At 39.6% G+C, this 27,160-nt stretch overlaps 2 protein-coding genes and 1 long non-coding RNA gene across 5 annotated transcripts; 2 read left to right on the forward strand and 1 right to left on the reverse strand.

Annotated features, from left to right (window-relative positions):
• The first annotated feature begins 2,190 nt into the window (after positions 1-2,190).
• LOC119476560 (DNA-binding protein inhibitor ID-3-like) lies at positions 2,191-3,763 on the forward strand. 3 transcript variants are annotated; one of them, XM_037749949.1, is made up of 3 exons: positions 2,191-2,430; positions 2,476-2,571; positions 3,352-3,763. In XM_037749949.1, the coding sequence occupies exons 1-3, from the start codon at positions 2,324-2,326 to the stop codon at positions 3,479-3,481; spliced, it is 333 nt and encodes a 110-aa protein (XP_037605877.1). In that variant the 5' UTR covers positions 2,191-2,323; the 3' UTR covers positions 3,482-3,763. The 3 variants fall into 3 exon arrangements, with proteins under 3 accessions (XP_037605877.1, XP_037605876.1, XP_037605878.1); XM_037749948.1 differs by having other exon boundaries at positions 2,206-2,571; XM_037749950.1 differs by having other exon boundaries at positions 2,226-2,571; positions 3,366-3,763.
• A 2,927-nt stretch (positions 3,764-6,690) lies between these two features.
• On the reverse strand, positions 6,691-26,718 carry kidins220b (kinase D-interacting substrate 220b). Its single transcript, XM_037749896.1, is given in 31 exon segments — positions 6,691-9,612; positions 9,614-10,015; positions 10,156-10,386; positions 10,492-10,590; positions 10,674-10,811; positions 11,281-11,310; positions 12,284-12,406; positions 13,395-13,630; positions 14,037-14,215; positions 14,347-14,509; positions 15,048-15,192; positions 15,439-15,527; positions 15,826-16,063; positions 16,385-16,525; positions 16,615-16,904; positions 17,044-17,195; positions 17,271-17,436; positions 17,631-17,810; positions 17,921-18,085; positions 18,186-18,363; positions 18,545-18,643; positions 18,904-19,002; positions 19,182-19,280; positions 19,797-19,994; positions 20,101-20,199; positions 20,322-20,423; positions 20,752-20,850; positions 22,021-22,119; positions 22,406-22,504; positions 23,339-23,497; positions 26,537-26,718. Coding segments are annotated over 30 exon segments (5,262 nt in total). The 5' UTR covers positions 23,471-23,497; positions 26,537-26,718; the 3' UTR covers positions 6,691-8,820.
• On the forward strand, positions 9,977-11,571 carry LOC119476568. The gene is made up of 3 exons (XR_005204041.1): positions 9,977-10,113; positions 10,641-10,831; positions 11,437-11,571. It is a non-coding gene; the product is annotated as an uncharacterized LOC119476568 (long non-coding RNA).
• Positions 26,719-27,160: the final 442 nt, after the last annotated feature.

The following is a 27,160-nucleotide window of genomic DNA, read 5'->3' on the forward strand; positions in this document are numbered from 1 at the left end:
TTTTGCATCATATATATAGTGACAAATAAACACCGTTAAATATTCAAACTAATTAAATAATAAATCATTTATAAATACTCAACAGATAGGCTGGATAACCAACGTGGTCACACAGCTGGAGGTGAGCTGGTCTGTGGCTCTACCTGCTGGAAGCTGCTCTGCACTACAACATGAGGGATGCTGTGGTTGTTTCAGCCTGTAGATGACGTCATTACCCATCATCCTCTCTGTCTGAAGGACTCAGTGTGTGACAGCAGTCTGCATTCAACATATTTGAGTAAAAATACAGTACTATTTCGTATTGATTTTAGTATTTATTTCTATGAAGTGCCTTAAACCTGCATTCTCTCTAACAGCCAGCAGGGGGCGACTCCTCTGGTTGCTAAAAGAAGTCTGGTTGTATAGAAGTCTATGAGACGTGAGCCTACTTCTCTCCTGATTTATTCCCTCAGTAAACATTGTAAACATGAGTTTATGGTCTCAATCGCTAGTTTCAAGTCTTCTTCAATACAGCATGATGTTCATTTAGTAAATTATGGTCCCATTTAGAGTCAGATAGACCATAAAGCAGGGGATGCTTTAGGGCGGGGCTACCTGTTGATTGACAGGTCGCTACCACGGCGTTGTCCGGTCTGGGAGTTGTCCGTGTTTTCGTCTTAGAACTTTAACGCTTTCACAGCGTGTTTTCAGTTAATTAAAGTTAATTATAACACTTTGGTCGCCTAAAAATGTCTTATTCAGCATTTGGTTGTACTTAGCTCCACCCTCTAGAGTCACTTCTGGTTGCAAAAAAACCAAGAAGGTGACGGACAAAAACCAAGATGGAGTGTTCGTGGAGGAAGTGAATCACATTATCCACCATTGATACTAGTTACTAGTTACCAGTTACATATGAAGCCTGGAGCTGAAGGGTCCAGGTCCAGTAGATGTTGGACCAGCGTCCCCCTCCACAGACTCTAACAGGACCACGACGTGTTTCTGGTATTTCCTGTTGAACTCATGAACATGACGACTTGCTGAACGTCTCATTTGACTGTAGTTTTAATGTGCGGTGTGTCCGCAGGCGCAGCAGCTGTAGAGACGGCGGTGATGAAGCCTCACACTTTGCATCTTATCTGTGATCAGCTCAGCAGGTGGCAGCGTCGCTCTGATCCTCCAGCAGCTGCTGCAGCATGCAAAACACAACCTGCAAAACACAACCTGCAGATACATATTCAAATCCACGAAGCCACAGAGGAGTTTTACTGTTACTCTGAACTCTGACTCTGTCTGCTCGCTGCCGAAAACAGCTGCTGCTGTTTGTCTTGCAAATGTTCACTGAGAGTCCAACTGCACTCTGACTGACTGTCTGACTGACTGTATATACAGTATATATATAAACTGGGAAAAAGAAGTTCGGAAACTTGTGTTTGGTGGATTATTTCTCTGTTGTTACAATGCTAACTGTCATTGTATTTTACATCGTTGGAAAGCCTGTTTATTTACCTTCATTGTGAAGGTCATCATTCATCGTCCAACTTGTAAGGATCATGCATTTGTGGGATGAGCAGCACAGCTGATTATGTGGGTAGCGCCAAAGAAAAATGTTCAAAATGCTCTGCCAATGGTAAACAGTGTATTCTCATTAGGCTACCAGGAAGCCTGCAATGACTGCCCTTCACCGTCAGGCCCGTTTGCGCTGGTGTCGACAACACAGACAATGGAACCTGAACGTGGGGGAATGTCATGTTCAGTGATGAGTCCAGGTTCTGTCTGCGGAAGCTGGATGGCAGGGTCAAAGTATGGAGACCACGTGGAGAACGCTATGCTGATTGTTGCACCGGTGGAGTAACATCATTGTGAAGGTAAATAAACAGGCTTTCCAACCATGTAAAATACAATGACCATTAGCATTGTAACCACAGAGAAATAATCCACCAAACACAAGTTTCCATCTTTTCTTTCCCAGTTTACTCAGACTATAAACTGTGTTACCTTCATCACAATGATCAAATGTTTTGAGGCTCCAGACAGATTTTTATTTATTTATTTTTTTTGCCTAAAATATCTCTTTAGATAGTAAAGGTTGCTGACCCCTGAACTAGAACCCCTGGACCAGGTGAAATCAGGCAGCAGGTGAGCTGCTCAGACTGGTTGTTCAGGGACCAATCAGCTCGCAGGGGGAGATGATTGACAGCGCTGAGAGCCAATCAGCGTGCAGCTCTGAGGACAGCGGCTCTATAAGAAGCTCCTCGTGTCTCAGTCTGGATCAGTTGGACATGTCTCTGTGTCGGTTCTGGTCTCATGTGATCCTCAGCTGGTCTGTCAGCGTCCAGCAGCAGCCATGAGAGCCGGGGTCCCGGTGCTGTCTGCAGGCAGCAGGATGAAGAAGAGGAGGAGGAAGAGCCCGGTGGTCCCGGTGCTGCTGCTGCCGGACCTGGAGCTCTGGTTCCGGCTGCTGGACCGGCTGGTTCCGGGTCTGCAGCCCGGAACCAGCCGGTCCAGCAGCAGGGTGGAGATCCTGCAGCGCGTCATCGACTACATCCTGCAGCTGCAGACCGAGCTGCAGGAACCGACCTGCACAGCTGCTAGGTAGGAGTCCCAGTATCGATCAGGTATCGATCAGCTGATCAGATCTGTGTTTATGTGCATTATTCTAGTTTTCTGACTTCTTCTTCTTCTTCTTCTTCTTCTTCTTCTTCCTCATGGTTATTATTTTCCTAAATTTCTGATGGACTGAAGATGAATTATTTATTTTTATATTTAATTTAATAAGTTTGGGGAAATAAATAAGGGCTGAAATGCAAAGAAATTATCATGCATAAATAAAAAAAGAATAAATAAATAAAAATAAATGAATAAACAAATAAATACTAAATGCAAAAATAAACAAACAAATTAAAAAAGAATAAAAAATCATGCATAAATAAATAAAAATAAATATACAAAAATTAATAAACAAATAAATGCAAAAATAAATAAACAAATTAAAATAAAAAAATATAAATACTAAATGCAAAAATAAATAAATGAAATTAAAATAATAATACAAAAAATAAATAAATAAAGGGGGAAATTAAACAGAAATATCAATTTATGTCACAATTTATCAATTATTTTTTTCAATTATTTTTAATATTATTTTTGTTACATTTGATGACATATTTATTTATTTATTTATTTATTTATTTATTTTGGCAGGTTCTGTCCTCCATACGGGGCCCTCAATGTGGTCTCAAAGGGTCTATGAATTTTTAAAAGCACCTGAATCAGATTTTTGGGACTCAGGAGGAAGTTGTCCCGCCACATTAAAAGCCCGTCTGAAGCCACGGTTCTGCTGTTTTCAGATGGAAACTCATTCATTCTCATCAGCTTTTCTCTCGCAGGTGTTAGAAACGAGGCTGATCGGACGCCACCAGAGTTCATCTGCAGGAAGCTTTTATTTTGGCAGCTCGGAGGACTCGGCAGGTCATCGACTTCTTCACCTGATTTCACGGTCTGACTCCGTTTAACCAGCGACGACGAGCGTCAATGAAGTCAAACTGAGACTCCTTTGACATTTCTGTCTAATCTAGACGTCTTTATTTCGTCCTGATGAGACTGAAACCAGCATGTTGGGATGACGTTGGATGCTTCTTCATGTCCGGTCTGATCTGATGACGGAGGATCGTCACACGCCGACGTCTCACGTTGTGTTTTAAATTCACTGAAGACTCATCGGCTGCGTTTCAACCGGCTACTGAAACCCACATTTTTGATACCAAGTCTGGTTTGAAATCAGTTTGAACTCACACGTCAAGACTTCAGACCTGAGTCTTCACAGCTGCTTTAACTTCCTGTCTGTTCAACTTCACTTCCTGCTTAATTATCAGAATAAGACAAAAATCAGACACATCAACACTCAACTGGAAACTTTATTTTGGTAGTTTATCATTTTCCAACATAATGTTTTTTAGCTCACATTTTAAAGACCTGCCCCCACAGGAAGAGGAAACATTCACAGCTTTGTCTCTTCAAAGTAAAAGTCTGAAGAAATGTAGCCTTATACTGTATGCTACATAACTATATGCATGCATATAGTGTGATTTTTATCTATTGTCAGGTTTATTTTGGAGGGGGGGATTACTTTTTTTGGTAGAAGTTTGGCGAACAAAAGACTCATGACTTTTACTTTGACAAGACCAAGTGGTCGAAGCTTCCTCCTTGTGGCAAAATTACTCTGTAATATAGTTTTTTTTCTGTTACCTGAGCATTGATGCTTCTGTTTTTGTCTTATTTTGAAAATCCTGCAGTAAGTGCAGTTGTATACAGTTATTTTTGAGTAGTTTTCCTGCAGATATGAATCACATGTGACCCCCGCTTGTATTTGGTTCATTAAAACATGCAGACTCTTGACAGGAAGTTGACTCGGCGGTTACAGGACTCTTACTCTGAAAACAAAGCACTTCCTTTAGCTTTGAGGACTTTTATTGTGACAGGAGGAAGGCTGTGTTTTCTGTTCTGGTTTAAAGTTTCAAATGTTCAGTTTCTGTTCAGCAATTTAAAAATATATTCTGAGATTTTATTGTTGTACTGAAATATTCTGTAAACTTTTCTACGAACAATAAATTAAAGTGTGCGTATATAAACATAAAATCTAATGACTTGCATATTAATTAATTACTTACTTATCTTCAGGCTGAGCACAGAAGATTTTTCAGCCTCAGTTTAAATCATCTTCCTGTTTGCTTTTATTTTGAAGTTCATTCAGTTCAACAGCAGCTTGTTTCTCAAGGTCCTCTTACTCGCTTGTTCCGGAGCTTTCAACCGTATCACACCGCCTTCATCAGTAGGTTGACTGTGGTCGAAAGCTCCAGAACAAGAGAGTAAGTGGACTTTGAGTTGTATTAATTTGTTTTCTTAACATCAGAGCAGAAGTCGGATCTTTATTGAGAAACATGAAACACAAAATCTGCAGAATTAAAGTTTAAAGACAAAAAAGAAGATTTCTTAATCTTAATATTTTTATATCTACATTTTATTTCAGACAAACTGAAGAAATGTTGAAATCAGCTTCCAAAAAAAATAAATAAATAAATGACTCAATAATTAAATCAATGTTATTAAATGTGCTAAAAATATAGCATGAATGAATTGATAAATTGATATTTCTGTTTTAATTTGCTTCTTTATTTATTTATCTTAGTATTAATTCCCCATTCCTATTTAAAGTTCCCTTTTATTTATTTATATACATTTTTTAATGTACACATATATATTTTTTTGCATTTTTTTTTTATTAATTCAAAGTTAATTTTTAAATGTATTAATTAATTTTTTTTAAATGTATTAATTTATAAATGTATATTATTTTCCCTTTATTTATTTCTGTATTGTTTTCTTTATATTTTTGGATTAAGATGTTTTCTCGTCTGACATGTTCTTAAAGAGAGTAGAACTCAAACAATTTTAATATTACATTTGGTACATTTAATGGCATATTAATTAATTTATCAAGTTATTTTTTTATTTTTTAATTTTAATTTGGCAGCTTCTGTCCTCCATAGCTGAGAGCATGCAGCAGACACAACCACTGAACTTCTGACCGATACCAGAACCGACTAAAATAAAACTAAAACTCCTCCAGTTGAGTCTCAGATTGTGAACAAACGGCGCATTCTGCTGGTGAAACTCTGAAATTCATTTTACTTTAGATCTGTTGATGAAACACGTCTCTTAAATACTGCACTGTGGTAATCACATAAATCCATTTATTAGTATTTAAATACAAGTGTCAACATATTTCTCACTTTTTCTATCCTAAAAATATAAATTTTCTTCAAAGAAATCTGGTATTATTTATTTGAATCATTACGACGGTATTCTTGAAATATTGTCTACTTTTCTCATAAAATTGTTCAACTTTTTTCTCTTTTATCTTGTTTACTTACTTTGAGGGTTAAAATAAACATTTTAATAAACAATTTACATCAAATTATGACTTTATTTTTGAAATATTAAAGTTTTTTTTCTTATAAAGTTATGAATTTATTTTAATGTTTTTTTCTTTCTCCTTTTATTGTTGACATTTAGTTTAGTTTTCTAATGTAGTTTTCCTCCCTAATACTCTTCGTACTCTATACAAGTAAATATGTTTTTATATATAAAATTACTGTATTTCATCTTCTCATCTTTATATTCGTAGATTTTAAACAGTAAATAATTAAAACCAGCAGAGGTGGAGGAAGTATTAAAATATAAGTAAAATAAATAAATACCACAGTGTAAAAATACTCTATGCATTCATACATTTTACTTAAGTAAAAGTACAAAAGTACTAGCAGCAAAATGTACTTAAAGTATCAAAAGTAAAAGTACTCGTGTAAAATGGCCCCATTCAGTGTGTATTTATATAATGTGAATTTTATTGCTGAGTATAAGAATATTAATATTGTGAAAGTGGCGCTAAATGTTAACAATTTTATGTACAATTATTCATATTTTATAAATCCATCACGTTTACATGTAAAAACTTATTCTGAAAAGTAAAAAGTACAATATCAGACGTGTAATAGAGGTATAAAGTAGCAGAAAAAGTAAAGTACCTCAGATTAGTACTTTCACTTCAAACTTTAAATACTTTTTTGCTGATAACACTTCTGTACTGTAGTATTTGCTACTTCAGTAAAAGAGGTGAATACTTGTAAAAGATTAAAAGAGTCTGAAAGAATCAACGTTCAACATCCAGATTTTATTTCTTTAGTTCACAACAGATTAAATAATTCAGATGATGATGATGATGATGATGAAGAGCACTGAGACACTGAAAACATCGACATGCAGCTTCACTGAAACAGATACTGAGGTTCTTCTAACTCTAATTCTGTTTTTATTTAGAAATTAATATTCTTCTTCTTTTTTTTTAACTCCAATATTGATCCAGTTATCAGATGCTTTTATTCTGAAAACCACAGGAAGCTCTCTGATCATTTCTCACATGTTGAACTTTATTGACAAATTTAAGATTTAATCATTTTTTTTTATTTATTCTGTATTTGAGTAAACTAACAATTATTTTATTTATCAATTTAATCCTCTGTTTATTTTCTCGATTAATCAACTAATTGTTTGATCATTAACTTGAAAAATGTCTGTCACAATAAAAGCACGAAATGACGTCTTCACATGTCGAAATATTCTATTTCCTACGATGTCGGATCAAGAAAAGCAGCGGATTCTCACATTTGAGAACCTGAAACCAGCTAATTTTGGACATTTTTGCTCAAATGATCAATTGACTATGAAAATATTGCAGATTATTTATATTTCTTTCGATGTGAACTTCAGAATAAAAGCCTCCTGCAGTATCAGCTCTGATTAAAACACGATCACTGATTTGTTCTTCATGCTCACAGTTTAAATAAAACAAAACTTCCTGTAAACTGAGTTAATACTGATTATTACTGACAGCAGAACGTCAAACTGAAACTCTTATTTTATTCATTCATTAGTTTCCCTTTTCAAAAGTAAAAGAATGTATTTGTTTATTTTACTCCTAGTGTTTTTCAAAGTCAATAAAAAATTATTCACATTAGTGCCAATCAGAATATAATATAGATTATAGCAGCTGAAACATTTTAATATATTTAATGTGTTAAAAAATGACTGATTAAAACTCCAGTTCAGTCTGTCGAGTTAAATTCAGAAGTCATTTTAATAATAATGATAATAATAATTTTTATTTAATTTTTTTCAATTTAGTAAATTTTAATATATATTTATTATTATTACTATTATTATTATTATCAACTTTTCTCCACATTTATAAAAGTTTTTTCACAGGTTTATTCATTGATGTTCAATTTTTATTATTTTTATTTTTAATTTATTCCCTTCATTGTTTCATCTACTGTTGTTTAGTTTTTAGGTTAATAACTTATGAATATTTTTATTTAGTTTGTTTTATGGAAACGTCTCATCAGAGTTAAAATACAAACGTGACGATTCACAACAACAACAACAACAACATGCAGCAGCTTCTAGTTCAATAAAGTTTCTACAGAACTTCAAGTTCTTCTACTGACGACAGCTGAGTACGGAGGACTGAAGCTGCCAAAATATAAATAAACAAATGACTTGATAAATAAATTAATATGACATTAAATTTGCTAAAAATATAGCATGAATTATTTGATCAAATGTGGCATAAATTGATATTTCTTTTTGAATGTGCTTCTTTATTTATTTACTTTTGTGTTAATTCCCAATTCCTATTTAAATTTCCCTTTTATTTATATTAATTTATAAATTTTGTTATTTATTTTTTAATTAATTTTAATATATTCATTCCTTTTTCAAATTTATTTATTTATTTTGATATATATTATTTTCCCTTTGCATTTATTCCCTTATTTATTTCTGTATTATTTTCTTTTTATTCTTTGGATTAAGATGTTTTTCTTCAGTAAAGAGAATAGAGCTGAACATTTTTAATATTATGTTTGGTAAATTTAATGGCATATTAATTTATTAATCTAGTTTTTTATTTATTTATTTTGGCAGCTTCTGTCCTCCATATATGAGAGCATGCAACAAACACAACCACTGAACTACCGACCGATACGACAACAGACTAAAACTACGAGTCCGCCAGCAGCCGCTCTTCTTCCTCTGCTGACATTTAAACGTCAAATTTTTTCACGACTCATCAGAAGCTTGTCGGTTGACGAGTCGACCTCCAAGCTCCTGATTGGTTCAGAGGGTTGAGAGGCGGCTCCTGTTGGACCCTCAGTGCTCTTTTAATCTTCACGGGTCACGATGAGGTCACGGGATGAGGTCACGGGATGTGGTCACAGGATGAGGTCACAGGATGCTCTCACGCTCCTCGCCGAAGGTGACGGTGTCAGAGGATACGGTGCAGATCTCCGGCGGGTCTCCGGGTTTCAGGCCCCTCTTCAGGTGAACCACTCGGACATTCTCGTTGTTCGGCCCCGGCCTGGTGGAGGTGGTGGTGCTGGAGGTGCTGGAGGTGCCGGAGCTCGGGGAAATGATGACATCACTGGAGGAGGAGGCGGGGTTGGAGGAGGAGGTGGAGCCCTCGGTGGGCGGGCGTTGGCGGTTGACCTGCTGGGCGTTGGTGTTGTTGTTGAGCGTGACGTTGCTCGGCGTGCGGTTGAGGTTGAAGGACTTGGATGAGGGCCAGCTCTCCTCGGGGCTGCTGGCGAGCAGGCTGCACTGGTCCTCGGAGCAGATGGACATGCGGGCGATGGCGGGGTCCTGGAGGCCGCTGAGGCTGCTGGGAAGGCCTCGCTTCCTGGCCAGGCTCTCCTCGTCCAGCTCGATCAGGTTGGCCCTCTCCAGCTGCGACAGGTCTGCCTCCTCGTCCTGCAGCGAGTGGTTGGGCGAGCTCTCGTTGGACCGCACGCCGGAGTCCGACGAGTCCTTCTTGTCCAACATGGCATCCGACAGGTAGTCCTTCCCCTTCAGCGCCAGCGAGCCGCCGGGAAGTTTGGGGTCGACCACCTTCTTGCCGTCTTTCAGCAGAGGAGCGTTGTCAGACTCCTCGGACTCCTCGTCATCACTGGTCAGCTTCTGGTAGCGCAGTCCGCCGCCAGCCTTCAGCTTCAGGTCGGTGGCGCCCTGGAACAGCCCCCCCCCTCTCAGCCGAGGTCTTGCGGGTCAGCAGGGACTTAGAGGACCCATGGTCCCCCTTCTCGTCCTCCTCTGTGATGGGGTCCAGGCCGTCGCCGTTGGAGGCGAAGTCGGTGTTGTCAGCCGCTGGTTTGCCGCCGCTCCTCTTGTTGATGGATTTGCGACCGTCCTGCTCGCCGCCGTCTTTGCTCTTGTCCTCTGATGATGATGTCATGAAATGTCCCGGCTGCGGTTGGACGGGCCTCTCTGCGCCGCCGCCGCCCATCTCCACCTGAGCCATCTGGGCGATGTACTCCTGGTAGGCGTTGCGGTACTCGTCCTGCTGCCTGTCCGTCAGCTTGGCGATGTCGTTGGAGGACTCCTGGGAGTTCAGGCTGGTCATGCTGGCGGTGCGGTGAGCGCCGCCCTGAGGACAGACACCACAGAAGAAGAGTTTGGTTATTGTTTGACTGAAGGAACTTCCAGCAGTCGGAGCTCGACAGCTGAAGACTCGGAAAAAGAAACGTGAGTAAAAAATATTTAAAGAATAATGATTTAATAATTCACCATCCACTGCATGTTCCCGTGTCTCTGAGCTTCGTCCAGTCCCACAGTGCTCAGCTCCTCGAAGCTCAGGTTGAAGCTGTACATCGGAGAAGCGTCCGCATTGGCGGCGCCGGCGTGGGGCGGGGCCGTCGCTCGCCGTCCCACCTCGATGTGACTGCCCACGACGCTGCCTTGCTCACTGGCAGTTTCCTCGTGCAGCACCTGACTCTCTATGTGACGCATGTCCAGAACCTGCAGGAGACGGGTACAGCTTTATTTAACGTTATTAACGTGTATTAGCTGGTTAACGTGCTAACACGTAGTGTATTAGTTGGTTATCTGATGTTGTGGGCTCACCGTGGCTCTGAACAGCTGCCAGTCTCCAAAGTTCATGCTCATCTCCTTCTTCAGCTCGTCGATGTTACACTGAGACAGAACTCTGCCGTTAACGTTCGCCTGGAAACAAGAAAAAACATCATTTAACCCTTCTTCTTCCTCACACACAGACACGATAACAACACAGGAGCGAGGTCGCTGACCTTCCTGATGGTGGCGCTGTAGTGTCCCATCATGCTCTGGTCGATGCCTTCGATCAGTCGCACGCGCTCACAGACGGCCTCCGTCGCCATGGAGCTGAGGAGGACGGCGGGAGCGCCCGACACCACGGAGGCCGAACCCTGAACACCAACACACGCAGGTTTGATTTGCAGGAAAACACAGCAGGACATAAAACTATGCTTTTAAAATGTAGTTTCCAGCTGGTTGGACGTAAACTACAACACCCAGAATCAGGACTGATTCTATAAAGATGTTAGTGATGTTTCTATTCTACGTTCATCTAATCTTATCATCAGCCGGTTCCGGTTCAGTGAGACGACGCGCCGGAAGTTGCGCCCATAATTCACGCAAGGCATCATGGGGGCATTAAAAACATGTTTTACAGTGCGTAGGAGGGGATAATGTGCCAAACCAAGGAACCGACAGGTCTTCAACTCTGAGCACATCAAACATGTCAACAACTACTCCACTGGGGCTACAGGCTAGTCCAGGCAAGGTGCATGCTGGGAGTTGTAGTAGGCAGAGGGAATTAGTCTGAACAGACAGAGGGGGAGGGAAAGAAGGAAGGAGTTAGGGAGAGTTCAATACCTGCTTCCTTTTCAAAGATGAAACCTTATACTGCAGACAGACAGACAGACAGACAGACAGACAGACAGGTGAGGAATGAAACATCTGGTAAACACAGATGACTGACAGAAGAGTGGAAATGATTTCTGACAATAGTTTTTCTCTGAATGATTTCAGTTTCAGAGCATCAGAAGAAGCAGAAACAGAAAAAAAATCAACTTTTGTACATCAAAGTCTCTAAAAGTTACACAGCCCCACAAACCACAGAAGAAGAGACGAGAGGTGGAGTCCGGCGTCGCCAACAGCAGAAGAAGAAGAAGAAGAAAGAAAACCAGAAACTAAAAAGCAGGGGATGCTGGGAAGGTTTCAAAATGTCTTGGAGTAACTGAATGTTTTAAAGTGGTGTGTGAGGATCAAATGTATGGAAGCTCATTTATGACGATAAATAAATAAAAAATACACTTGAAATGATGAGATACTGAGTCAGGCGTTTGTTTTTGTAGCTCATAATTTTGACATTGAGAGTCAAAATGAGTGCCAAATTCAGACGATTTGGTGGAAAGACAAATTTATCTGCAACTTTCTTGAAATTTTCCTTTCAAGCATTTTTTAAAGGAACAGTGTGTAGCATTTCATGGCATCTATTAGCAGAAATGTAATATAATATTCATAACTATGTTTTCATTAGGGTATAATCAGCTGAAACTAAGAATCGTGAAATAAATGTTGACAGTAAAAGATAGAATAAATTAAGTGGAATTAATTTTACTGCATATAGTTTTATTGACTTTTTTTAGTTTTGCTTGTGCATTTTATTTATTTATTTTATTAAAACATAACTTTCTTAATAAATAAATACATTTATATATTATTTATTATTTAATTATTTTTTGTATTTTAAAATGAATCAAATTTGTTCCTCCGTACTCTCCGTCTTTTATCCCCAAGATAACAAACAACAAATCATACAGCAGTTGAGTCTCTTGGTCAGTAGTTGAGTCTTTCAGGTGTTTGTTGTACTCACAGGTGCAGCTGTGACGTCCCGACTGAAGTAGTGTTTGGGTGGTGGACGTGGGTGGAGGTATGATGGGTAGGTGGAGGCCATGAGTGGGCGTGGCAGCTGGTAAACGTGATGGGGGAAATATGGCTGAGGGGGTGAGGGAGGGGGGGCAGAAAATCAAAATAATGATCATGGAGATGATTCGACTTCAAACAACAAGAAGGAGGAAAATTAAAAAAAAGTCAAATCAAACCGTGAATCCCTGCTGACAGCTGATATAGAGGACATTCCGTTTTTGAGCTCGATAGCGCCCCCTACAGAATTTCAACGAAGCAGCCCTCGCGGTACGTTTCACTTAGATGTACGAAATTTGGTAGGCACATGCATCACATATAGACTTTAAAAAAAGTCTCTTGGGGCCATGCTCTAAACCCAACAGGAAGTCGGCAATTTTGAATTTTGTGTGAATGTTCTGTGTATTTTTGGCCACTTCCAGGCTCTGTACTTTAACGAACTCCTCCTACAGATTTAACCTGAGTTACTTCAGATTTTGTTTAGCGTGGGTTCTCTAGCGCCACACAGTAGACACAGGAAGTGGTGCAAAATTTGCAAAACATCGTTTCCTGCTCCACTCACGTCGTGCGTGCTGTGTCCGATGGTCACAAGTGCACGTTTGCTTCAACCGGCGTCCCGTCAGTACCCTCGGCGTGTGCGAGGGTCTGATCATCGCTGCTTTCAGCTTTAATCTTGTTTTCATAATCGTTGGAAGCCAAAATCATGAGGGAATATAAGATGTGATCAATCGGCCAGCCGTACATTACTGATCACATTATTGATCACATTATTGATCACATTACTGATCACATTATTAGTGTATTATTGTAATTCTGACAGCAGGGATTCAGTGTGAAGTCTTCAGATTGTAAATTAAATTAAAACCGAAACATAAAAACACAAATGATAGAAGGTGAAGCTGAACCAGGTGAGCAGGAAACTGTGACATCACAGCGTTACCCATCAGGTGAGTCGACGGCGAGTCAGGGACCGTATTTAGGATTTTAACGAAACCTGAGAGATTTACCCTCCCCCTCCGTCACCTGTGACATCATCAGGTGTGGGCGGAGCCTGCACTCACCCTGTTGTAGAAGGGGTGCTGCGGTCCGGCCAGGCCGCTGTAGTAGCTGCTGTGAGGCTGCGGCGAGATGACGCCCCCCGCTGGCGGGTTGAAGGGTCCGCCAAAGGAGGCGGACGGCGAGCACGCCGACGACACCTGGCTGTACACTGAGGTGGGGCGGGGCTGGGCCTCCTGCAGGGGGAGGGGCGGGTACGGGACCCCGCCCATATTCATCTGCTCCCGGGCAGCACGAACATCTGGATCAGAGAGAGAGAAAACATCTGGATCAGAGTGAGAGAGAGAGAGATAGACAGAGAGCATCTGGATCAGAGAGAGAGAAAACATCTGGATCAGAGAGAGAGAAAAGACCTGGATCAGAGTGAGAGAGAGATAGATAGACAGAGAGCATCTGGATCAGAGAGAGAGAAAACATCTGGATCAGAGTGAGAGAGAGAGCATCTGGATCAAAGTGAGAGAAAACATCTGGATCAGAGGGAGAGAGAGAACATCTGGATCGGAGAGAGAACGTCTGGATCAGAGAGAGAGAAAACATCTGGATCAGAGAGAGAGAGAGAACATCTGGATCAGAGAGAGAGAGAGACTTTGGAGCAGTATTATCAGCAGTATTAGTTGTAGTACTAGTATCAGTAGTAGTAGCAGTACCTGCTATGATCTCCCTCAGTTTGGGGTCCAGGTTGACGGTGCAGGGCAGGAAGGTCCGGATGTCTCTGGCCGTCAGGACGGGCGTCCGTGACGACAGAAAGACCTCGAAGCTACGAACGTCTCCGTCGATCTCCAGCAGAGGCTCCACGTCTTTGGTGGTCGGGATGTTCTTCGACACTCTGAGAGGAGAAGAAGAAGAAGATGAAGAAGAAGAAGAAGAAGAAGAAGAAGAAGAAGAAATGGTGACGTCTGACTGCTGCTGGAGGGAAAGATTTGTAGGCCACCATTGATAATGAGTGTGACCTCTGACCTCTCGTAGATGGTCTTGAGCGTGGCCTGTTCGGGGACTCCGTCGGTCTCCTCCAGGTACAGGATGAGCCAGGACGTCCTGTAGGGCCACTGCTCCGTCATGTTGATCCACGATGCCAGACGGTCCCAGTTAAAGCTGATCTGATTGGCTCGCAGCAGACGACCTGCACGCAGAGATGAAACCTGTCAGCTCGTTTTCAGACTCAAACTTAAAATTTGAGCTTGGATTATTTTACGTCACTTAAATAAGAGAAACAGAAATCCTTTAATATATATTAATATACTGTATATATATTCATATCTATGAATAGATATGAATATATATATATTAATATACAAAAACATATTTATTTCTGTATTATTTTCTTTATATTCTTTGGATTAAGATGTTTTCACATCAGACATGTTCAAGAGAATAGAGCTGAAACAATTGTAATATTATGTTTGGTACATTTAATGGCATATTAATGTATTTATCAAGTTATTTATTTATGATTTTTGCAGCTTTCGTGCTCGATGTCTCAGGTCTGTTCTTAAACCAGACTTCATAAGTCTTTATTAAGCTTTATTATTAATCCTGGTTCTGTTTGGTTTAACTGCTACTACAGTACTGATCCGATGTCAGTGCTCTGTAATCCTCTCTCTGTGTGGAACTGATCGGTTTAGTAATGTCTGGTATTGATCCACTGATTCCTCAGCCACCTGTGACGGAGACGATGTTGAGCAGCCTCCTCATCGTCTGCGGGCTGATGTCACTGAACCAATCCTCCGTCACCATCAGCTTCGTCAGGTCGAAGGACATCTGACGAGTCACCGAGCGCTGCACCTGCCGCCGCCGGTACGTGTCCTGAACACACAGGTCACATGATCACATCAGTCAGTCACCAGGTAATATCCATCGACTGACTACAACAAGCTGCTGCTCTCTGCTTTCGTTTTCTTTACTTTCTCAAATATGACAAAAAGTACTACATAAAGTACTACTGTAGTTATACACAAGTTTCACAAATTCCTAAATACTTTTCTATGAATGAATGTGAGGAAACATTTGCGTCTGGTTTTAATTCGATAAAAGAAGAGAGGAAACACTCACCCTGCGGTTCAGCGTCGTCTTGCTGCCAAACTTGGTTAATTCTCCCAAACTGTGCTGAGACAGTTTCCTGTCCAACTCCTCGTGCCAACCTGCAGACAGACAGACAGATATGTTGTATTATTATTTCTGTGACTTTGGGGTTCATGGTCGGCGTCTAAAGCCGGGCGTACACTGTACGATTTTAGCCCGTTCCTGGTCCAGCCTTATTTTAGAGTCGGACCAAATTTCCGCTTCACTCCAGCGTTAAAGCTGAGCCGCGACAACCTAAAAGAAGTTGTAATAATGCATTAAAGAAATTAGTGGCGTTAAAACGAATCTGGGTTAACGCGTTGTTATCGCGTTAGCTTTGACAGCCATACAATACTGTATATGTATCACCATGGTTACCGTCTGTGTTGGCAGCGTCCCCGTTGGCCGGCGCGGCGGCACACATCTTCCTGGCGCTTGACAGCCCTCTGCTGTTGAGGAAGACGGGCAGGTGGACGATGTTCCTCATGTAGTCGTGTCCGTTGATGTTGGAGTCTCTGAGGACGCTGTTCAGGTTCTGGTTGATGGCCTTGATGATGATGTGAGGGTCGCTGGCAAAGATGGAGATGAAGGGGCCTTTGGAGAACAACACCCGCACCTGTAGGACCAGCACAGATCACGTGAGACGGACTCGTCATCCTCTCACCTTCTCATCTGTTATATGTTACTGTCAGTCAGATGAATGGAAGCATTAGCGGTTTGGTTGTTGTGCCAGAGTGAAAACTGTGTCTGATTACATAAAACAGATGTTGACAAACTGCAGAATCTGCAGTTGAAAAAAGGTAATAAATCACAATATATGTTATCGCAATACTAATATAGTATCGTGATAATAACGTATGATGACTTAAGTATCGTAATAATATCGTATCATGATATCGTGTTGTGGGGAAGAGGAAAACGTTGTGTATCGTCTCACCGTGTCGAGCATCTGCAGAACTTTGTCCTGTTCGCAGGAGTCCAGTCCGTCGATGACGACCGCCAGCCTCGTCTGATGCTGCGTGAAGCCGTCGATACTCTTCGCCATCCTCGCCATCAGCTCCACCTCGGTCTTCAGCACCTGCAGGATGAGGGCACCACGGCTCACGTTAACTAAACACCAGCCGCGTTCCCGTTCCCCGCCAGCAGACTGGCCCTTTAAAGCCTCACCTTCATGAAGCCCTCGCTCTTCAGCTTGTGCATCCTGTTGGCGGCGCTGTGGAGCCTCTTCCTCTGAGAGTTCAGTACCGAGTCGGTCACCTGCCACCAGGTCCTGCAGTTCAGCAGCAGAGCCAGACCCACCACGCTGCCGATGGCGATCAGTACGGCGTTCACCGTCCGGTTGTCCCCGTCCACCTTAAACACGGCCAGCAGCGCCATGCCGGTCAGCAGGCAGGCCAGCACCAGGACGAAGATGATGAAGGACGGGACGCAGCACGTCCTCTTCCACTTCTTCTTACCTGAGACGACAACCAGAGAAGAAGAAGTAGAGCTGAGTTGCTGTGTGTGTGTGTGTGTGTGTGTTTGTGTGCGTGTGTGTGTTTGTGTGCGTGTGCGTGTGTGCATGCGTGCGAGTGTCTGTGTGTGCGCGCATTTCACCTTGCGTCTCCTCGGTCTTGAACACTCTGAACAGGCGTGTAGCGAGGAAGCCGAACTCTCTCTCGCAGGCGTCGGACAGCGTGGCGATCATCTCGGCCATCGACGTTTCTCCACCGACGCTCGACAGGCGGTTGTAGTCTGTGAACAGGAACCTGCAGAGAAAGACGTGATGACATCAGCGTGACATCACATCCACTGATGAGGTCTTCAACACCTGACACCTTTACCTGACGGGCAGCGCTCTGGTGCTCTGCTCCGGCAGCTCCGGCGGGTTCACGAACATCAGCCTCAGCAGCAGCTCCAGATACCCGATGTGACGCGCCAGACGGGTGCTGATCAGCCACGCCCAGTTCCAGCTCTCCCCCTCCCGACGCCCGCCGAAGTACACCACCACTGAGGGCAGAAAAACTTTATTTAAACACCACCGAGGACCAGAAAAACTTTATTTAAACACCACCATTATCTGCAAAATAACTAAAACTGTCACATAAATGTAGTGGAGTAAAGAGTGTAATATTTCCCTCTGAGATGTAGTGGAGTAGAAATAGAAAGCAGTAGTAGTAGTAGTAGTAGTATTTTTATCTTACCGAAGAAGAGGTAGAGCAGAGCCAGCAGGCTGAGGGAGACGGCCATGGCGAGTTTGGGGTCGACGGTGAAGCCGAGGACGACGGCGATGGAGCTGCAGAGCAGCAGAGACAGAAAGACGACGAGCCAGGAGAACTGAAACAACGGCTCGATCTGCTGACCGGCAAACGTCTTCATCTCATCTGAGGAGAACGAGGAGAGACGTTAATGTGTATTTATACTGTGTGTGTGTGTGTGTGTGTGTGTGTGGGTGTGTGGGTGTGTGTGTGTGTGTGTGTGTGTGTGGGCTCACCCTCCAGCTTCTTGAGCAGGAAGGACTTGCCGCTGCCCCACTGGGCGTACAGACCCACACAGATGGGCGGCTGCATGGTGGGTTCACTCAGGATGTCAGCCAGCGCAGAGCTGTACAGGTCGTAACCCAACATGTCTCCGTCTGTCTCTGTGGGGGACAGGTGACCTGCAGGGGGGAGACACACGTCACAGGTGAGCGGTATGTCAAACAAAACTCAGCTTTTGTCTGATTTTCTTTTGTTGGTGTTTTGTTTGAGTGGACGTACGAGCTCCAAAGATCTGTGTGAGGATGCTCTTCTGGTGGCTGCAGTCGATGTTGTACGGCGTCTCTCCGCCCTTGTTGGGTCGGTACAGCAGGCGGCCGTCTTTGGGGTTCCTGAGGAGGAGCTCGGCCAGGCGGCGACTCCGCCCACGGATGGCGATGTGGAGGGGCGTGTCTCCTCTCTGGGAAAACAGGAAGTTCAGAGGTAAAACTGTTGATCCCTGTCAAGTGAAACTGAATTTCCAGAAAAACTTAAAAAGAAAACCAATGAACATAAAAAAATACTTTTATTTTGAAGGGCAAACGTTTATGTGGCATTAATAGATGCTAACTGTTGATTGAATGAGTCTTTATTGTTCCCACCTTGTCGACAGCCGACACTTTGGCTCCTTTATCCAGCAGCAGCTCCACGATCTCGATGTTCCTCATCTTGGTGGCTTTGATCAGAGGAGTCTCTCCGTCCTGAGACAGGAAACAGGAAACACAACATCACAACATCCGCTGCCAAACACGACGGTCCTTGAAGGATTGGTGAGTGATCAATTAAAAGAGTGCTAATAATATTCTCTCATTGTATCATCACGGCTTGGTTGTTAAGCGTTAACTATTCGAATGCGAATTATTCTGCCTCCACTTAACGCTCCGCCCCAAAACTACATCATCATATTTACTAACAGAAAAGGAGTGTATATACTGTGTGTTAAAGTGTGTTGAGGTCTCACCTTGGTGCAGGTCTCACTGTCGGGGTTACACTGCAGGATGTCTCTGACCATGGTGGCGTTCCCTTTCTCCACAGCCCAGTACAGAGCAGTTTTATTCTCCTAGAAACACGTCAGAGTGAGACATCATCAACTCACTTTATTACTTTATTATTATTACTACTACTGCTACTTCTATTACTATCAGTGCTTCCAGTAATGTGACACATTTACAGGAATATTTCAGTTTTTTCTACAGTGGTATTATTATAATAATAATAATAATAATAATATGTTCTCACTTGTCCTCTGATGTCGATGTCGGCGTATTTATGCAGCAGAGCTCTGACGATCTCCACGTGACCCCCCCTCACTGCTCCGATCAGCACCGTGTCCCCACTCTGTTACAACCACACACACATAAATAAGGTAAATAAATAAATACATATATTAAAAAAATTAATGAATTTATTTCAAAATAAATAAAAAATAAATAAATAAAATAAGCAAAAATTAAAAAAATAAATAAATGGAAGGGAAATTTAAATAGTAATGTAAATAAATAGGGGCATTAATACAAAGATAAATAAATAAAGAAGCAAATTAAAACAGAAATATCAATTTATGTCACATTTTATCAATTAATTAATGCCTACATTTATTTTTTATATTATTTTCAGTACATTTAATGGCATATTAATTTATTTATCGAGTCATTTATTTTTTATTTTTTATTTTGACAGCTTCCGTCCTCCATAAAGAGTCAGGATAATAAAACTTATTCAGATGGAAAATTAATTGCTGCATTTTCCATAATTTTTTTCAACAGCAGATAAACTTATTTTTTAAACATCTCAACATCGAAACTGTCAGCCTGTCCGACACGCCCGTCGTCAGGCTGTTTAACATGGTCTCACCCGGTCTGGGATGTTGACGTACGTCCCGGCGTCCAGCAGGTCCTGGACGATTTCGGTGTAGCCCTCCTTGGCGGCGATCATCAGCGCCGTGTTCCCGTCTTTGTCGGTCATGTTGACGTTGGGGTTTCTCTTCAGCAGCTCCTTCACCACCTCGGTGTAGCCGCCCTTCACCGCCACGATCAGAGCCGTCATCGAGTTCTGAGGAGGACGCAGAATATAATGTATATAAAAACTCCAACTAAATAATAACAGCATTATGTTATAGATTAGTATGAATATAATTTATGGTTGTTAATATTCTTACCGCTCCCTCCTGGTCCACGTCGGCGCCGTTCTCCAGCAGGTGCATCACACAGTCAAAATGTCCTTTCCTGGACGCCCAGATCAGAGGAGTGGTCCCATACTGTCTCACACACACACACACACACACACACACACACACACACACACACAGGGAACTGGTTTATTGTTTATTATTCATTATGTATTATATTATTATGGCGTGGTGCTGCGGTGTGTCTTCACCTTGTCAGAACAGTTGACCTTAGCTCCGTCCTTCAGCAGCACTTTGACGATGTCGGCGTGTCCTCGACCTGCAGCCCAGATGATCGGATACACACTGTACTGCTGCAAGACAGACGGACAGACAGACGGACCGACTCAGTTCTGTGTTTTATCACTGAGGTCGTAGTTAGTGATGGCACAAGGGCCAGTTGCATAAACTTAGTTTAAGACTAGTCTTGGCCTTAGACGGTCTTGGACTAGTCTAATTAAGTCTGTCTGTTGCATAAATATTAAGACTGATATCATTTGAGGGAGGAAAGTTAGTCACCTAGACAAAATAATAGAAACACCTAACTTCTGACAGTGTCAACATTATAAACTTCATAAAGGTAGAAGTTGTATTGAGACTGTGTACAGGTGTACTTAATAAAGTGGTCACTGTGTGTGTTACCTGTCCTGTAGTGTTGGGGTTGGCTCCGGTCTCCAGCAGCAGCTCGGTGACCTCCACACGACCTTTGTAAGCCGCCCACATCAGAGCTGTCCAGCCCCCCTGACACACAGCATTACATCACACAGTCATTACGTGTGTATAAATCATTCATACGTGTTTACAATCCTTCTATAACTTCATTACGTGGGTTTATTCTGTACACACATCTATTTCCTGTCTGTCCATTTTTCCCTGTTAAAGTTTTCTTTATGAGTCGAGGGTCTGAGGACAGAGAGTATGGAGGACGGAAGCTGCCAAAATAAAAAATAAATAAATTGATTAATTAATACGCCATTAAATGTACTAAAATAATATTAAAGTTGTTTCAGCTCTATTCTCTTCACTGAAGAACATGTCAGATGTGAAAACACCTTAATCCAAAAAATATAAAGGAAATAATACATAAATAAATACACTTGGGGAAATAAATAGGGGAGAAAATGCAAGGGGAAATAATACATAAATACAATAAATAAATACATAAAAACATAAATAAATACATAGGCCTACATTTAAAAATTAATAAATATATTTTTATATATAAATATTTAAAAAAAATATTTTAAATTTAATAAAAGAGAATATTAAATAGGAAAGTAAATAAATAAGGTTATTAATACAAAAGTAAATAAATAAAGAAGCTAATTAAAACAGAAATATCAATTTATGTCACATTTTATCATTTAATTAATGTCTACATTTATTTTTAATATTATTCTTAGTACGTTTAATGTCATATTCATTTATTTCGTGAGACATTTATTTATTTTGGCAGCTTTCGTCCTCCATAAGAGGGAGTCGGATGCTGTACTAAAATGAACATAGATCCCAGAATATGACGGAGGACGATGGAAGATGATAAACTGTAATTAAATATATAAACGTGTGTAGTAACAAATGTAGAGTTGATGTAGTTTAACTTCAAACAGTTCAAATGTTCCTTTAAACACACGCATACTGCACAGGGCTGAAACGTAACGTTATAACTCTCTAACTGAACTAATTGAAGTCGATATGTTTGATAGATTCCTTCATACAGGGATGCAATAAACCCTCTGAACAGAATAAATAATATTACTTATTTTGATAATCACAATAGAAACAGAACTGTTCTTTGTTCTTAAATACTCAATATGTTAAATAAATAATTCATCTTTTTATTTTCAGTTCAAAGAGTTAATTATTGACTACATGTCCCATGAGTCTTAGCGGCGTCATGTTTTGTCCCACCATGTCTCTGTGCTCGATGTAGGCGCTGTTCTCCAGCAGCTCCTTCACCACCTCCACATGACCTTCTTTAGCTGCAGAGATCAGAGCCGACCAGCAGTCCTGACAACACACAAAGAGAGACAGAGAGAGCTGGTGTTACCATGGAAACAAGCCTGTCTCCTAGCAACCGTAGCATCCGGGGTGCAGGAGTTCAGGGAGGAGAGCAGAGAGGGAGGTGAGAGGTACGTTTGTTATTCCACTGAGGGGAATTAGAATAATGAATTATTCTTCAGACACTGAAACTGGAAGGTGTCAGTAAAAACACACGATGATGTTTTCAGGCTGTGAAGCAGAGCAGCAGGAGGACGACGGCCTCAGAGAGTCGCTGTGTGTCGGATTCGCTCACCACGTCGTCCAGGTTGACGTTGGCTCCCCTCCTGATGAGCTCCTGGACAATCTCCAGACTGCCCTGCTCCGCCGCCAGCATGAGAGGAGTCTGACCGTTCTGTCAACAAGTAAACACAACAAACATACAATAATAACTGTTCATAAATAATAAATACACCAACAGCAGCAGGAGACAGCATCGGGCCTTTAGACGAGAAACATGTCCAGAGTTATAGAATATGGAGGACGGAAGCTGCCAAAATAAATAAATAAATGACTCAATAAATACATTAATGCCATTAAATCTACTAAAAATAATATTGAAATAAATGTTGGCATTAATTCATTATTAAAATGTAACATAAATTGCTAATTTTGTTTTAATTTGCTTCTTTATTTATTTACATTCCTATTTAAATTTCCCTTTTATTTATTCATTTATTTATATATTTCTTAAATTTACTTTTTTATGTTTGCATTAATTTTTTATCTATTTAAAATGTATTTCTAAATGTATTCATTTAATTTATGTATTATTTATGTATTTTGTGTATGTATTATTTTTCCTTTGCATTTTCCCCCTTATTTATTTCCCATTTATTTCTGTATTATTTTCTTTATATTCTTTAGATTAAGATGTTTTCACATCTGACATTTTCTTCAGTAAAGAGAATAGAGTTGAAACAATTTATGTTTGGTATATTTAATGGCACATTTATTAATTAATTAATTTTTTATTTTGGCAGCTTTCGCCCTCCATACAGAGTTTTAGTCGACTAAAACTGGAATAAAAATAAGACTTATGGACTAGATTAAAAATGACTAAAAGTCAAGTAGACTTTTGAACTAAGGACTACATCTAAAATATCAGAGAGAATCCTCTGGTTATTAGAGGATTATTAGAGATATAATAAATGAAATAAAGCAACAACAAGTGTTGAGATGTACGTACGTCGCTACGTCCGTCCACCTCCTTGAAGCGGTCCAGGTGAGCTTTGAGAGCCCCCAGGTTCTCCTCCTCCACGTAGCTGAACAGGTTCTGGATGGCCAGAGTGGTCATCTTGATGGACGTGGTGGTGTCCATGTCTGCTGTCTGTCACTGCGTCCCCTACTGATGGGACACAGCACGAAAACACGTTAGTACACAAACACACGAAAAAATTTAAAAAATCACAGCCTAACTAAAAAAAAATAGTAAAATATCCAAACAATATTAGTAAAATAGAAGTAAAACATAAGTAAAATATCAGACAAAAATTTATAAAATATCCAAAATAATATCTATAAAATATCTTAATAAAATATAAGTAACATATAAAAACAACAGTAGTAAAATATCCAAAAAATAAATAAAATGAGCTCCACCTTAAATAATAGTAAAATGAAAAAATAGTAAAATATCCAAACAATATTAGTAAAATAGCAGAACAATATTAGTAAAGTATCAGACAAAACATTTTCAAATATCCTAAATAATATCAGTTACATATCCTAAAACATATTAGTAACATATCCAAAAAAACATTAGTAAAATATCAGAAAAATATTAGTAAATTATCAGACAAAATCCTAGTAAGATATGCGAAAAATATTCATAAAATATCCCAAAAATAAATAAAATGATCTCCACCTTTACCAACTGCAACATTAAAGTGATGAACACATCAATGCATCAATAATTATAATAAAGTAATATAATATAGATTATTCTGCAGAATGAGGACTTTTACATTTGGTACTTTAAGTTTATTTTGATGCCAATTTGTACTTTGAACACAGGACTTTTACTTGTAATAGAGTATTTCTATACTGTGGCATTACTACAGTACTTTTACTGAAGTACAAGAAGTGAGTACTTCTTCCACCTCTGAGGTAAACACAGTAAAACACAGTCCGTCTCTGTGTCTTATTGACGTGTGTCAGTATTAAAGTGTTGAAGAAGACTCTGTTGACTCCTGATATTTTACATCCAGACGCTCTGACTGAAGTCTCATCTCCAACACTTTAAAGTCACAGTGCTGAACTGACCTCAGATCAGCATGCTCACATCTGTCTGGGCTCTGCTGGACCACTGATACCACTTCAATAAACAGCTGACATTTCACTGTTGCCATGGAAACAGTCTCCTAGCTCAGCCACATTATTCACCACAGCTCCACACAGGGTCATCTTTTAAATTCACAGAATAATTATTATGTATCATGCTGAAGATATTATAATATAATATAATAATATAATAATAAGTCTAGGGTCGCAACTAAACACTATTTTAGTCTCTAATCTTCCATTTCCTGTTGATCAACTAATCGTTTCAGCTCCACCACAGTCTAATTAGTCATTTTAAATATTATTATTGTATTATTCTGACACGGCTTTATTATTAAACTTTACCAGAATAATGCAATAAATGTTCAATATATAAAACATTTGAGTTTATAATTTTATATTATTAGAATACTGTAATATAATATAATTTAAGATTATAAATCATCTCTAATCGATATGATGGAGCAGTGTTTGAGATTATATAGAACTGTTACAATAGGTGTATTTATTACTAATATGTACATACATGTGTATATGCATGTTTGTATATATACCTAATATACTTATTTATTTTGAATATAAATCAGTTTTATATTGTACATCATTTTGTTGTAATTTTGAGCAATATCTGGCAGAAGAATTTCCTTTGGGATTAATAAAGGTTTATCTTATTTTAACACCGTGTAGTAGGATACTAATATGGCACTATTGTTATGTTAATTCATGTTAATAATAAACAGGGCGTAGCCTCGTTCTGCCATACAGGTTAATAATAAGGTTATTAAACCGTTTGTTTTAATGAAACTCAACTACAGCACTGTTGTAAACATCATATCTGTAATAAAATATTAATACAAATAGAGCTAGGTCGCCTTCAATGATCTTAAAAATAACTGGAGTGTTCATATTATATAAATAAATATTTAAATAAAATAAAATAATATTTAATAATCTTTAAAATAACTGTAGTCTTACTATTATGTAAATAAATATATAAATTAAATTAAGTTATATTTAATAATCTTTAAAATAACTGGAGCGTTAACGGTTATTTATATGTTTGATTTGTGTAAATTAATAAACAGATAATTAGATTATTAGACAGATTATTATTTTAAAGAGTCTTATTTTTATTGTGTGTGGATGAGTGCAGACAGTAAACCATGAAGGTTATTCAGGTTACTGCAATGTAATAACAACATTACTGAAGTATATCACTCAGTAACACTTTTCATTCATTCTCACTGTGCAATATCATTTTTCACTTGTGCAATTTTGTTAATAGTCTGTTTATTGTCAATACTGTATATACTGCTCCTATTTTTATACTTCCATCTATTTAAATGGTTCATATTTTGTTACACTTTGTTTAGCTATTTTTTTTTACTGTGTTAGCTGATGCCTTTTGTTTTTTGCACTATCCCCTTTACATAAGAGGAACACTCCAGTTATTTTACAGATGAATAAATGTAACTTAATTTAATTTATATATATATTTACATAATAGGAAGACTACAGTTATTTTAAAGATTATTAAATATAATTAAATTTAATATAATTTAATTTAATTCAATTATTTATTAATATAACAGTAACACTCCAATTATTTTAAAGATTATTGAAGGCGACTTAGCTCTATTTTTATTAATATTTTATTACAGATATGATGTTTATAACAGTGTTGTAGATGGGTTTCATTAAAACAAACGGTTTAATAACCTTATCATTAGCCTGTATGGCAGAATGTTTATTACTAACATGACTTAACATAACAATAGTGCCATATTATTAGTACACCTGTTACAACAGTGTTACTGAGCAATATGTGTTATATATATATATAATATATGTCAGTAATGTTGTTATTACACTGCAGTAACCTGAATAACCTTCATGGTTTACTGTCTGCACTCATCCACACACAATAACAATAAGACTCATTAAAATACTAATCTGTCTAATAATCTAATTATCTGTTTATTAATTAAACAAATCAAACATATGAAGAACCGTTAACTCTGATTTTGTGTCAAGTGTCAATCAATTATGGATCGATGAGCTGAGAGGATGCTGCAGACAAGGAGAGGAGAAGAACCGTGTTTACCTTCAGAAGAGAGTTAGATTCGGTTCCGGCGGTCCTGGTTCTGGTCCAGCGGGGTGTTGGGCGGGTTTAGTCTGCGTTTCTTCGGCCTGTGTTCGGATCTGAAGCTCATTCTCCATCCCGAACAACAGCAGCCATCTTGATCAGAACAAACAACCGACCGCCGCTAAAGTCAAGCGAGACAAAGTGACACCCGCGCTTCCGCTCGCTGCTGTCAAAATAAAAGCACACGCAGTGACCACTCGGTAGTTCGCTACAGCAGCTGAGCAGTCCAACCAGCTTTATTGTGGAGGACGGAAGCTGCAAAAATAAATAAATAAATAACTCGATGAATAAATTAATATGCCATCATTTTTTATTTTTTGTTTATAGCTTATATTGTATATTGGTGGAATTTGAATTTGTTTATTCTTATTTTGTTCTAACGTTTTTATCTATTTGTTTGTTATTATACTGCTTATTTGCACCAACAAAACCAAAGCAAATTCCTAGTGTATACCTCTTACACCTGGCAATAAACACGATTCTGATTATTTATTCTATTATTTATTTGATTTGATTAATTCCCGTATTTATTTATATTCCAATTTAAATTTCCCTTCTATTTATTCATTCATTTTTATTTAT

This window comes from Sebastes umbrosus, chromosome 18 (assembly GCF_015220745.1).
Source record: "Sebastes umbrosus isolate fSebUmb1 chromosome 18, fSebUmb1.pri, whole genome shotgun sequence".
Classification (NCBI taxonomy): Eukaryota; Metazoa; Chordata; class Actinopteri; order Perciformes; family Sebastidae; genus Sebastes; species Sebastes umbrosus.